General features: G+C 41.7%; 1 protein-coding gene across 2 annotated transcripts; it reads right to left on the bottom strand.

Annotated features, from left to right (window-relative positions):
- Window positions 1-376: 376 nt before the first annotated feature.
- On the bottom strand, window positions 377-6225 carry APOLD1 (apolipoprotein L domain containing 1). 2 transcript variants are annotated; one of them, XM_061125044.1, is made up of 3 exons: window positions 5915-6225; window positions 4817-4973; window positions 377-4187 (listed from the first exon to the last, which is right to left on the bottom strand). In XM_061125044.1, exon 3 carries the CDS (start codon window positions 4182-4184, stop codon window positions 3444-3446), a length of 741 nt encoding a protein of 246 aa, XP_060981027.1. In that variant the 5' UTR covers window positions 4185-4187; window positions 4817-4973; window positions 5915-6225; the 3' UTR covers window positions 377-3443. The 2 variants fall into 2 exon arrangements, with proteins under 2 accessions (XP_060981027.1, XP_060981026.1); XM_061125043.1 differs by lacking the exon at window positions 4817-4973.
- Window positions 6226-14749: the final 8524 nt, after the last annotated feature.

The raw sequence follows: 14749 nt of genomic DNA, 5'->3' as shown, positions 1-14749 counted from the left end.
GCACAATACCTTTATCTCAGTGTCTCCATTCCTTCTACTTTCATTTCATACCAAGGCATCGACTGAGAAATATATATAGTTGACAAACTACTTGACATATCTGATCTAGGGTGGCTTCTACATCACTCTCTCTCTTTTTCCTCCCAGTAAATACTCTGGACACTGACATTTGCCACATTGGAAATGACAGGTTCCTGAGGACAAACACATCAAAGTGATTAGGATCAGAATGTCTGTTAAGGATTATTTTTTTTAATAGAGTAGAATGTAGTTTTATTGAATCCTTGAGATGTAGAACCAAAAGAAACTCCTTTCTTGTGAAAGAAAACAATCCAAACAATTGTAAACCCCAGAAACCAACAGAAGCACTTAAACCTTCAATATGAACATGTTTATTTTTCCAACTCGGATATTGTTCTGAAGTACACTTGTAATCCAAATACCCCTTTCTCTCCTTCCCTTTACAACATACCATTTCAGTCTGTTTGTTTACAGAACAATGGCCTTAAGGAAAAAGCCTTATTCACATTCCCACAAAAGAAATAAATAGAATACTTGTCTCTAGGATCCATTTAACTAAACTTGACTTAAATCCTGATAGACGCTTCCATCTCTATAACAGACACAAAAGAGGATGAATGATCTTTCACTATCAAAACAAACTCCTATTAATATAGCTAAACAGTTCATTAAATTACTCAAATACATTTACTATGCTCCTGTAATGTGCAAAGTACTGTTCCAAAGTAGACACCCTTCCTTAGATGTACAGTGGGCCACTAAATAATAATTTCAGGAGCTTAAGACATTGGTACAGTCAAAATACCCTAATGATATGAAATGGTCTCTGTTGCTGCTGCTTCCAAAAGTGCCTGGTTTATTTCTAAGGAACAGCTCAGGCCTTTGGAAGAATAATTCAAACTTAAGCTTTAATACAAGATGGGGTTAGGCAGTGATTGTACCTTCATAACATAATATAACCATATGAAGTACATTCTGGTGATCGAAAATGCTAGCATCTGTGCAAGGTAACCTAGGAAATTTGACACCATTTCCTTTAAAAAGGTACCAACTTCAAAATAAATCAGGATACAAATCAATTGCCATTTTAGGAAAAATAAAAATATAGAAACACCAACTCCTCTCCCCAGCTCTGAAATTACACTTCCTCCGACACACTGCCATCATTGGTAAGCATGGGGGTCAACTGGGCAAATTTAAATCACATTAGATAATTACATAATTTGACCTAGCTTGGGTATGTGTGTGATCCCAAAGACTTTTCAACATAGTTTTCAGCAATACAATGGTAGCAATAAAAACTGAAGAAATTGGAAGTATTTTCTTAGAGACAGCTTACAGATTTCTTACAGATTCCAAAGTGAAAATATAACACATCACCATCATAACACAAGCTACTTTGTCACTCCTAAGACCCAATTTCGCAGGACATCAGGCTTCCTAGTGTTTCCTTCATACGCCTCTACTTGGGTTTTCTTTCCCCTGAACTAAATAGGGAGGGCCTTTCAGGTCAAGTGTTATCTGTTGGCAAGTTACCTTCAGGATAGATATGCTCACATCATTTCTATATTGACAAGTCAAGCCTCCCATTTATGAGGCTTAAATTCAGCTCCTGGTCTCTCTATTCAGAACTTCCCTCATTTACTTATAAAAAGAACAACAACCCCCCCCCCCAAAAAAAAAAAAAAAAAAATCCAAGAGGAAAAAAGAACTACCCTCATTTACTTAAAAGGATCATTCAAAACACTAGGGAAAAAATTTCCCTCTGAAGAAGATTTATTCAAGGAACACAATACTGTTTACAGCTCATGGCCCACCTTAGAAAGGCAAACTCAACTTAGTCTCCTGAAAAGAATCTCAGTAGTCTCCCATTTGGAAACTTGCTATTCCTATTATTTTCTAATGTGGTTAAATAAAATTAAATGTTAATAATAAACAGTAATTAAATAATAAACTTAAAATAAATAATAATAAAAAAAAAAAAACATGGTCTGGACGTTTTTAGAAAATGTAATAAAGGTCAATTTCCATTAAATTCACATTCCTTTCTGTACCAGTTTCTACAATGAGCAGGCAACACTGCCCTCTAACGGGCTGATTTTGTTATATCCCTTAGTTGACCTGGTGGGAACCTGCTCCAGGAAGCATTGACACAACGGCCCCCAAGCACATTTTCTTTTACTTCTGGGACACAGTCTGTCCTTGACCGTCTGTGAATGACACTAAAGACGGAGCTGCCCCTAGAGAAGCTATAGATTTAGAGAACGCTCATCAGGGGATTGCAAACTAACACCCATTGCAATGATGTTCAAATTTTAGCAGGCATCAAATTACCCCCAAGGACTTGTTTAAACACAGCTTGCTAAGCCCCACCTGTGTTGCTGACTCCTTAAGTCTAGAGCTGAGTCCAAGAACTGGCTTTTCTAACAAGTTCCCAGGTGATGCTACAAGCCCAGAGACCACTCTTTACCACCCAGACACTGTGCTTGGCTTTATCTTACTCAATACTTCCCAATAGGGTGAGGTTTTAGCATCCATTTTACAGACTAGGAAGCCAAATCTCACACAGAATAAACCCAGGACTAACTCAAAAGCGACTGATCCCTTCTTTACAGTATGAAGTCAGTAAATGAAACTATTAACCATTTTCTCTTCCTTCATTTTCTTCTGCAAGGGGGCGGGACTTAGGTGAAGGTTTAGTGGATTTCCCCTCTCAGAGCACCTGGAGGTCTGGCTATGAAGTCACCTAGGAAGGTCCACTCCATCCCCAGGTTGGATCTGTGAGCAGGGTACTCTGAGAGAGGAGGGGGCGCATATCAGCGGGAGGTGCCTCCCTTGGGTCCTGAACCCTCCTACACAGTTCAGAGAGTCTGATTAGCACTAGATTCTGGAGTTCTTCATACTCAGAAACTCTGCCAGAGAGGTTTTAAAGCTAGTGTCTCTTCTCAAGGGTGTTTTTCAGGACCTCAAAGCCTAGTGGGGCTCGGAGAGGACCCAGAGGGTAGGGATGTCTGCACCGCTCTCCAGCCTCGGCTCAAATCACCCGCCGAGGCAGAGACAGGCACGTTGCGCCGAGGCAGGGACAGGCATGTTGCAACAACTTTAAATCAGGAGTGCCCAAGGGCGTGAAGACTGAACGGTTATGATAAAAGATTAAATAGTTTTCAGGTCATATATCCCACCAGGATCAGGCAGGTAAAAGTCCCTAGCACTCAGCCCCTGGCAGGATGTCAGTGATGGGTAAAGAAGAGTTGGGAGAACACACCCCCACCCCCACCCCCCACCCCATCCTCGAATAGTTTTTCTCATCTTTTGCATTCAGCTCCTAGCCCAACTTGGTGTGTTCCTGAGGGAGATACAAATATGGAGCACCCCATGGGGATGGTTTTCTGGCTTCGGTCATTAGATGGGAAAAGATGTTCTCAGAAAAACTGCCCCCTGGGCCGGTCAGCCGAGATCTTGAGGTCGTGGCCGCGGCTGCTCTTCGTGTAGAGCTGGACTCTGAACTCCAGCCGCTCGCTGAGTTCGTCCAGCGCCCGAGTGCAGGACTCCAGGCTCTCGGCCAGTTTCTGAACCTTGGCCTTTAGCACGGCCTGGCTAACCCTGGTGGCCCCCTCGGCCCGCCTGGGCACGAGGAGGCCGCGGGAACCAAAGAAGACGATGAAGTATACGGAGTTGTAGAGCGCGATGGACGCGTTCCTCCCGCACTGCAGCAGCTGGCGGTCTCCGCCGCCCTGCCCGCGGCAGAAGAAGTCGAGGCAGCTCAGCATCTCGCGCATCTGGTCCTGGCAGGTGGCCGCGATCTCCTGCACGCGCCGCAGCTCCCGGGAGTTGCAGAAGATCAGGGCGAGGTCGGACGTGATGGTGACGGCCCCGCCGGCGGTGGCCACCCCCAGCCCTACGGCCGACGCCAGCAGCGAGACCCCCAGGGTGACGGGGCTGAGCGAGAGTCCCACGATGGCGGCCACAGCGCCCGCCGCGCTCAGCGAGCTGCCGGCCACGTTGGCCGCCAGGGAGCGCCGACGTAGGCGCTCTAGGCGCCGGGCCACCTCGCGCAGACTCAGTAGCTGGCCGTGCAGCCGGCCGCGGCGGTCCAGCAGCAACCCCTGGAAGCGTCGCAGAGCATCCGCGCCCTGCAGCTCCCGGGCCGCCGGCCTCTCCATGTCCTGCGGGGACGAGACACGCGGTTAGCCCGAAGTCGAGCGCAACAGCTACGGCCACCCAAGGGGAAACGGGTCATTTTCCAGTGAGTCATGTGTCAGGTTCTCAAAGACCCGTTCTGTCATCTGGGACAAGTCCTCCACTTCCCAGGACTTTAAACCCGAGTAAGCCAATAAGAATAATGCTCTCGTCCACTTTTCTCCCAGGGAATGTCAAGGATTGATTTTTTTTTTTAATCTGTTAAATAAGGGAGTGGTGCTATTAATATTTGGAGAAGAAATGGCAACCCACTCCAGTATTCTTGCCTAGAGAATCCTGTGGACAGAGGAGCCTGGTGGGCTGCTGTCCATAGGGTCACAGAGTCGGACAGGACTGAAGCAATTTAGCATGCATGCATGCATTGGAGAAAGAAATGGCAACCCACTCCAGTATTCTCGCCTGGAGAATCCCAGGGACAGAGGAGCCTAGTGGGCTGCCATCTATGGGGTCACACAGAGTCAGACACGACCGAAATGACTTAGCAGAAGCAGCAGCAGCTATTAATATTAGAAGTCTACTGCAATACTGAAGGGCTTCCCAGGTGGCTAAGTGGTAAAGAATCAGCCTGCCAATGCAGGAGATGCAAGTTCGATACCTGGGTGGGGATGATCTCCTGGAGAAGGAAATGGCTACCCACTCCAGTATTCTTGCCTGGAGAATTCCATGGATGGAGGAGCCTGTCAGGCTACAATCCATGGGGTCAGAAAGAGCCGCCCAGGATTGAACAGGCACGGAATACTGAGCACTCATATCTGCAAGATGACATGTGGCAAGCAATAGGTTGTACCCCTTTACAAAGTCCTTTCCTTACAAGAAGACTAAGATCTTAGGAGTTTTGCAATAGTTTTTTCCCCTCTCTGATGAGTGAAAAAGACAAATCACCAAAAACTCAAAAAGCATCTATCAAATGTAAGAAAATAATTTTTCTAAGTTAGATGCTCACCTGAAGCAACTCTTCTGCTTGTTATTTTTCCCAGCTCTTATCTTAGAATCAAGCCTAAGATTTCTTAGGCTTGTGCTATTTCTTCTAACTAGAGTTCATCAGGTCTTCAGAAATCTTACTCTTTGATACATGCTTAATTAAAACTAAATTACACTAGCACCAGTTTGTTCCTTTATGATGAAAGCGCCCTTTAAAAATGAGTAACAATTGAACAGAATTTTAAAAGGGACCACAATTTTTGTTGAACAGCTCACTGAGGGCTATCTGTACTGAGCTGAACGGAAGCCAATTGAAGATGACTAACAGAGAAAACTACATCCTGAGTAAAAGTACATCCTTTCTAGCTGCCAAAGATTTCTCCCTTCATAGCCATTGTATTTCTCATTATTAGGAACTTCTCAAAGGTGACAAAGCTATAGAAATCTAACACTTCACTACTGTGAGATATCAGGGCAGAAATTATTCTCATGTGGAAGGTGAGGAAATTGAAACACAGACAAGTTCTATCTGCCGCTGATACTTCACAGAGCTCAGTGTAGAAGTCCACTGGTCTCTAGACTCCTAGATCTTAATTTTATTAGCATGCCTCCACAATTGTACCCACCACTGACAAACTGCCAGATAAAGACACCTCTGAGCAAAAAGGAGGCAACGTTTCTCAAAATGTATTACGGACCAAGGATACAACCCCAGTATTGCCAGTCCAGTGGCTATTCTTTCAGATAGCATTCCTTTGGTCTCCCCACTTACCATTCACTTCTGGCTATCTCCAGGAAAGAAGAATCTGAGGCTGTTTCTGGATGAGCAAGCTTTATAGTTCCAGAGAGCCAATGACAGCCCTGGGAAAGCCTTGTCTTATTCTGAGAATTTGCCGTTTCCTGTCCTGGCCCCTGCTGCCTTCATCCAGAAGGATATGACATGGTGGAAAATGACCAGCCAGCCTCGCAGCACATCCCGTATTTAGGAAATGAACATTGTGTGTTCGCTTTCGCCCAAACGCAGGAAAAGAACCACAGGCTCTTCCCCAACTTAAAACAAGTGCTGTCATTGTCCCGGGGGCATACTCTGCCTTCCCTTTCCTGAAAATAGCTAATGACGTTATCTGAGAGGACATCAAACGCACCCCAGGCTGACCAATTATAGTGTTTCTTGGGAGGCCACCAGTACACAACCACTTTTTAAAAAGAAAAAGGGAAGAGACTCTGTCTGATAGAGCCACTCACAGTCCACTCCAGTATTTTTTTTTTTTTTTAAAAAGCATCGTGAATCTGAGCGTTTGAAACACGTGATTCAGTAGGCGCGCAGCCTTCAGAATGCAGAGCCACGCCCACAGGAAGTGCTGCGTGCAGTTTTGAGCATCTCCAGCTGCGGAGAAGCTCTTAGAGGTCTCAGAAAGGGCACACCTCGGGCCAAATGCGTCAGAAAAATCAGTGGGGTCAGGCTGCACGAGGAGCTAATTATACACTTTCAACAGCAGCGGGGATTCTGTTTCCTGGGTTTTCATGGGAAGCAACCACTGTAGCCCAGGCAATAGTTATATGAGTGCATTCTACCCCCACGGAGTGAAGCACCGGCTGAAGGGCAATATTCTGGATCATTCAGGAGAGGATGCTTTCTGGGACATTCAGACAGGTGTTGGCTGCTCAGCCAGGAAGACTCCTACCACAGGTTCCCAGATACAAATTATTGTCTCAACTCTGGTTCATCTGGAAAGCCTTAGCAACCACATCTTTCTTGAACACAAGTCCCCCACCTTTATAAGTAGACATTGTATTGAGGAACACAACCCAGGTTTTTGCTACTCACAGTCATGGACCTTTTTGAACTCGCTTTTTCTGAATTTGACCCATGTCCAAAAATTCTGGTTACAGCTCCTCAAAGGATAAACATAACCCTCAGTCAGACACCTTCAGTGCCTGCCTCTGCTTTTGAGGTAAGAGGTGGGAAAATGTCTTCCACTGAACCCATAGGCATAAGTCATTCCAAATGGGATGTAAAGCAGGGTGAATTGGGCAGGCAGGCAGGCGGTGGGGGGATGGGCGGCAGTGGTAGAGTAGGCAGGGAGTGAGACAGTGTACCCTGATTCTTCAATTCTCATTTGCTCCTCCAACTTCCCTGGACATTTTCTTGTGTTTGGGGTTTTGTTGTTGTTTAGTCACTGAGTGGTAGCTGTGGTAAGCCAGGCTCCTCTGTCCATGGGATTCTTAGGCAGGAATACTGGAGTGGATTGCCATTTCCTTTCCCAGGGGATCTTCCTGACCCAGAGATCGAACCCTCATCTCCTGCATTGGCAGGCAGATTCTTTACCACTGAGCCACCAGAGAAGCCCGTGTTTGGGGTTTAGATGAACACAAATAAATCTTGGTTTCATGAATGGGTGAATGTTGCTGGGATACAGAGAGGATCATCATCTTCAGAGCATCAATAATCATAGCACAGAACTAGGATGAAGAGGAGAAGGTCCAGGAGAATGGGCAGTACTGACCTCTGCCAGTGTCCAAGAATTTGTTTTTCTCTATGTTATAAATCCATTTTTTTTTTTAATGGAACAAAAAGAATTCATTCATTTGACAGTTTGGGTTTGTTGTAGTTTTACCGCCTATAAAAATCTGGTAGTTCACATCATTTCTAAAAATGGACACATGAACATAATACTTTTGACTCAGTATTTATTTACTTTCATATATTTAAGCACAATAAGATATTTGAGGAATAATTGAAGGTATTTTGATGAAAAGTATTATTGAGGCAGTTCCTTCAACATCTTGGGGACTGCACCCTCAAACTTCTTTTCTAAACTGTTTTCTGGGCACTTGTAACCCATCACCCTGGACATGTTACAATGAAAATGGTGACTGACCTTCAGATTAAACATGCAACCAGGGCTGTGAACCACTGCTGGAGAAACTGTGAATTCTCTGACCACTGGTTACAAGGCAGCAGAAACAGTATGGTTAGTAGATAGCAGTTTGTGAGTCAGGTGTTTATACAGTTAAGTTATTAACAACTCATTAGTCTGGGGGCCCCTAGCTAAAATGATCACATTTTAAAAATAAAGTGATAACTGTGTTCTGGGCCTCCCAGAATTCTAGAAAGGTCTGGGCCACCTCCATTTTTTTTAAAGGGTCTCAGTGAATTTTTTTTTAAAGAAGAAATTTTATAAATGAGAAGGTCCTACTGTATAGCACAGAAAATTATATTCAGTGTTTCTGTGAGAAACCAAAATGAAACAGAATATTTTTTATTTTTTTTTTCAGAATATTTTTTTAAAGAATGTATATATAGGTCTGTCCCAAAAAGTTCATTTGGGTTTTTCCATAATATCTTACAGAAAAACTCAAACGAACTTTTTGGCCAACCAGTATATATATAACTGAATCACTTTGCTGTACAACAGAAATTTTTTTAATTAATTTTTATTGGAGTCTAATTGATTTATAATGTTGTGTTTGTTTATGCTGTATGGGAAAGTAAATCAGTTATGCATATACATGTATCCACTCTTTTTTAGATTTTTTCCATATAGGGCATTACAGAGTATTGAGTAGAGTTTCCTGTGCTATAGAGTAGGTCCTTATTAGTTATCTATTTTATATACAGTAGTTTGTATATGTTAGTCCCAGTCTCCCAATTTATCCCCCCTTCTTTCCCCTCTTGGTAACCATAAGTGTGTTTTCTACATCTGTGACTCTATTTCTGTTTTTGTAAATAAGTTCATTTGTACCCTTTTTTTAGATTCCACATACAAACAGTATCTATGATATTTCTCTATCTTACTTCACTCAGTATGACAGTCCATCCATGTGGCTGCAGCAGAAATGAACATAACACTGTAAATCAGCTATACTTCAATCAAAATAAAATAAATGAAAAGAAGACATTTTAAAATGAGACATAAAAATGTGTGGTTTATTTCTTTTAATTGCCATATGACAGATCTTACAATGTCACTATTTCTCTATTCACAAGATAATCACTGATTTATAAAATAGTACGTTACACTGGCAGTGTAACCCAAGTTTAGGGAGCTTACACTTGGTGCTCTGTGACAACCTAGAGGGGTGGGATGGGATGGGTGGTTCAAGAGGGAGGGGACATGTGTATACCTATGGTTGATTCATGTTGATGTATGGCAGAAACGAACACAATATTGTAAGCAATTATCCTCCAAATAAAAATAAATAAAAATTTTTTAATTTAGTATTTATTTATTTGGCTGTGCTGAGTCTTAGTTGCAACACAAGGGATCTTCAATCTTCACTGCAGCATGCGGGACCTAGTTACCTGACCAGGGATCTAATCTGGGCCCCTTGCATTGGAAACATGGAGTCTTACCCTTGGGACCACCAGAGAAGTCCCCAGTGATGACTTTTTTCTTTTAGCCTTTCTTGGTGTATCTCAGTGACTGTGCATAGAACCCTTTTTGAAGACAGTATCAAAAGTATAAAATTGAGATAATTTGTGAATGTGAGATTTAGGCCAAAGGTTTTTCAGACTTTCCTTTGTACTAGGTCCTAATGTGTACAGTCATCCAAATAAACAAAGGTAAGTTAAAATAATACCACCACTGCCTGAGGATCTCTGCCATTTTTTTGGTAAATTTCATGAGCATGTAAGTGCTACAGCACATAATTAGACTCAAATTACTTCCTGAATTTAAAGTATTTTGTTCTCTTAAAGAAGTGTCACTATTTTCATAATAATTTGATGAGAATTTAGCACTAAATTACAACCTGGTAGGAAATTTAGAGCCCTTATTTTGCAAACTTTCCACATATCCATGTTGGGAACTTCCCTAGTGGTCCAGTGGTTAAGAATCAGCCTTGCAAGGCAGGGGACACAGGTTTAATTCCTGGTCGAGGAACTAAGATTCCATGTGCTTCAGAGCAACTAAGTCATGCCACAATTAGAGAATCTGTGTGAGCAATGAAAGATACTGAAAGATCCCGTTTAACATAATGAAGATCCTGGGTGCAGCAATTAGACCTACACAGCCAAAAAATTTTTTTAATTTTTTTTAATTAATAAAAAAGATATCTATGTTGCATGAGATATAAACTATTAATGCCAGAAACTTATGGAATTGCACAGGAAAGAAAGTATTGAACTCCAGCCATTTTCAATTTCTGCAGATTAGCCTCTGATCTTTCATGTACACACACATCCTTAACCATTCGTGTTTAAACACTGGCCTGTGTTCTTTTCTCCACTTAGCGTTCCTGCAGATACACACTTCTCCATGTTGACATAGTCCTCACCTCTGTCATTTTTAATAGCTCTATTATAATCCCATTGTTTGCTTAGTCATTTCCCTATTAGACACTTGGATCGCCTCCAGTTTTTTTCACTACTTTAACTAGAGTTACCGGGAACATCTGTGTAAATTTTCCCCCTTGGGATCATTTCTTTGGGGAGTACTCAAAAACAGGAAAATACCAAGTAAAAGAGAATGAACATTTTCATGGTTTTTGTTGCATGTTGTTGTATTGCTTTCCAAAACACCAATTTATTGATATAATGTGATAAGCTTTGTAAGAATCCAAGCTGCAGGCTATGGGACTACTCAAAGACTACTTAATTTGTTCGGTTTATTTCAGCTCCACAAGCATGTATCAAATACCTGTGTGTGTCAGACACCGTGCTAAATTCTGAGAATAAAAAGCTGACTAAGATACCATGCCTGCCATCCAGAATGAAGACAATCCACTGGAGAGAAAAATACAGAACAGATCATTTCAATTCTATGTGGAAAGTGCCAGAGGTGTGTGCACCAAAGAAGCCTAGAGTCCTACGAAGCACTAGGTATGACTTTCTAGAAGCACAGCTATTGAGCTGAAACTTGAGAGTGGAACAGAAGTGGTTATTTGGACAAAAATTAGGAGGGAGAGGGGAGCAAGCTAAGGAAACAGAATGGACAAAGATGTGGTACCACATTTAGGGTGCTTTAGGCAGTTTTCTATGGCTGAGCATAAAGTGGGATGCTGTGGGTGACCAGGGATGAGGCTGAAGGGATACACAGGAGGCAAGTCACCTGAAATTTACTCATTTTGAGGGGATCAAACCATTTTACTGAGGGGCTTCAGGGGAGGGTTGAAAGGCTGGGAAGACAATGAGATCTGACATCTGTCTCCTGGCCAGGATCTCCCCAGCTTCACAGCCGCTGAAGGTGGAATTTGGTACAGTGCATGGTGGGAGTTGGGGCTTCCCCGGTGACTCAGAGGGTAAAGAATCTGCCTGCAATGCAAGAGACCCCGCATTCGATCCTTGGGTTGGTAAGATCCCCTGGGGAAGGGAATGGCAACCTACTCCAGTATTCTTGCCTGGAGAGTTCCATGGACAGAGGGGCCTGCATTGCTTAATGCAGTTCATGGGGTTGCAAAGAGTTGAACACAACTGAGCTACTAACCCTTTCACTTTCAAGATGAGAGTTAAGCTAATTTTTGTCCAGATTAATCCCTTTTAAAATAGTAATATGCTTTTCTATAGATGAGTTATTGCTCTTTGTCTTTTTCTTTTCTTGATCTGTTACTGTTGTTTACATGTACTTCTAGAAACTATCCTATTTTACTCATCAATTTACCTTTTTAAATTCAAGATAATACAATTTTGAAAATCATTGCTTCATAGTAGCATTTTTATTTTTAGAGAGAGAATCTATCATAATCACGTTTTCCTGGAAAATTTTACTTGCTTGTTCTTCTGGACAAACCTGACAATGGGAGTTCTTCAACTGCTGTAGCCTCGCTAATATGATCAACTGAAGCCAATTTAAGTTTGTTCCACTTCCTCCTTCACAGGTGTGCACACTTGCACAGAACACCTGGGATCATGTGGGTGAAACCTACATTACATCATTCATATAGAAGCATTGGCCTCACAGGCTCTATTATAGTATAACGTCTTTACCACATGCCTTTTCCTCTGGTGCCACAAAGACTAGAGTGAGTCTACATCCCTTTGGTAACCGTAAAGTTTCTCTTATCTCCCGGGACACCAGCAAACTATTACCTTGTTCTCTTCCTTTCCCAGGCTTAGTCATTTTCTCCCAAGTTCTCAGGCATACATAACAATCATTGCAACCTGGATCCTAACACCTGCTCGTTCTATATGTAGAGAAGCATAAGAAATCTTCAGGGCTCCCTTAATCTCAGGTATTTGAATAGTTTCATTTTTAGCATGTGTCTTACAGGTGAGAGAATGTTAGATATTGGCCTCCTTTTTTAACTTTGCTTAAAGCCTATTTTTTTTTTTTTTTTTGGCAAATGTTTTCTTTTTTTTTTTATTAGTTGGAGGCTAATTACTTCACAACATTTCAGTGGGTTTTTTCATACACTGATATGAATCAGCCATGGATTTACACGTATTCCCCATCCCGATCCCCGCTCTCTGCTTAAAGCCTATTTTTAATAAGAAGAATTCAGTCATTTCACATCAGACATTACAGTGAAGCAAGGATGTATGTTCCTGTACTCTGAAAGTTGATTGTTTTTGTTCTAGTTATTTGCTTTTTAAAAAATAAATGGTTACTATAGAGGGTTTTCAACTTTATTTGCTTTTGAATCATATGAGGAAATAACTTTTTGTAGTCTACTTTTCCCGCTAAAAATTTAGCACTTTAAAATTATTTCTTGGACTTCCCTGGTGGTCCGGTGGCTAAGACTCTGTGCTCCCAATGCAGGAGACCCAGGTTCAATCCCTGGTCAGGGAACTAGATCCCGTATGCTGCAACAAAAGATCCCGTGTGCTCCAAATAAGACTTAGTGAAGCCAAATAAATAAATAAAATATTATTATAATATTAAAAAAGCATTTCTGCCTTTACTTTCTTTTTTAAGTTAAAATTTTTATTTTGAGAAAAAATATACATTCACATGTAAGGAAGAACACAGAGAAATTCACTGTATCCTTCACAGTTTCCCTTAATGGTAAAACCTTGCAAAACTATAATAGCATATCACCACAATCAATGTCAGTACAATCCACCCTTTTTTTTTTTTTTTTTGAAATTTGAACAAAATCTGTCTTTTAGTCAATAGTACTGTATCACATGTTAATTTCCTGGATTTGTTTTTACAACATAGTATTTCTTTATATTCTCAGAATTAGATTAGAAGTTTCAAGCCTCATTTAGGTTTTTCTATGCTAAATAAAAGTTAAACCACCTTTGAAAAATAGGGAAAACAGATTCTATAAGGTAGACCTCTGTGTATACAGGGATAACGTGGGGCTTGAATCCTGAGTCTGCATTTCCTGTGTGGTGTTAGGCAAATCAATAAACCTCTCTGAGACTAGAAAGTTTTCTTGATTAAATTAGAAAATGAACATTGAGTCCTTTTGAGACCTAGGAATTTGGGTACAAACATGAGTTATTGGTACCTTTTTCCAAACCAGTGACTATTTGTGATTTCTGATGACTTTTCAATAGTTCAACTGTTTACACTTTATTATTCTGATAGTATATTATTTATCAGCTGATTTTTTTAATCAGCATATTACCATAGACTTTCTGTGGCTTTCTCAGAAATATTTGTATTTTTCAGCTATGGGGCCATCCAAAAGTGATTTTTAACTTATCAACTTACAGTGTTCTGGCCCTTTTTGCAACTGTCTTAGGTAGCTTGAGTAATCTTGTCTCGGAAAACCTATGGACAGAGGAGCCTGGTGGGTCCATGGGGAACCCAGTCCATGGGGTCACACAGAGTCTGACATGTCTGACGCGACTTAGCACACACACTCACAGATCAGAGAAAGTTTGTTTGCTGAGAAAAAAAAGAGAGAGAGACAAGACCTGAAAGGCAAACAGAAAAAAAGTCTAAATTTTTATTTCTTGCCATCATTCTGTTCCATGCTGCTGCTACTAAGTCGCTTGAGTCATGTTCGACTCTGTGAGACCCCATAGACGGCAGCCCACCAGGCTCCCCCGTCCCTGGGATTCTCCAGGCGAGAACACTGGAGTGGGTTGCCATTTCCTTTTCCAAAGCATGAAAGTGAAAAGTGAAAGTGAAGTCGCTCAGTCATGTCTGACTCTTAGCGACCCCATGAACTGCAGCCCATCAGGCTCCTCTGTCCATGGAATTTTCAGGCAAGAGTACCAGAGTAGGGGGGGCAGAATCATCCTATATCCTTAAGTTTTAACTCCCCTTTTATTATTCAAATGATCTTGATTTGCTTTCTGATCTTTGCAACAGAGAACTCAACTAACCAACACTACAGCATATAAATTTGACTCTTTAACATTAAAAAATAATAATAACAGATTTTTGGAGGTCTTTATGCAGTGCCAGCCAGTTAAGATTCTGCCTGCAATGCAGGAGACCTGGGTTCCATCCCTGGGTTGGGAAGATCCCCTGGAGAAGAAAATGGCAACTCACTCCAGTATTCTTGCCTGGAGAATCCCATGGACAGAGGAGCCTGGCAGGCTACAGTCCATGGGGTTGAAAAAAGTTGGACAGGACTGAGTGACTACCACTTTCACTTTCACTTTAAGTGAATTAACTGTTTAAAAGCCATTTAGGGGTTCCTCTACCTTTGCCTTCATCTTAGGCATAATAGCACTTTCTTTTCATGGAACAGGTACTTTATTTTC

Source organism: Dama dama, chromosome 22, assembly GCF_033118175.1.
Source record: "Dama dama isolate Ldn47 chromosome 22, ASM3311817v1, whole genome shotgun sequence".
Classification (NCBI taxonomy): Eukaryota; Metazoa; Chordata; class Mammalia; order Artiodactyla; family Cervidae; genus Dama; species Dama dama.
Note: the sequence above shows the minus strand (reverse complement) of the source record. Positions and strands in the feature narration are given on the sequence as shown.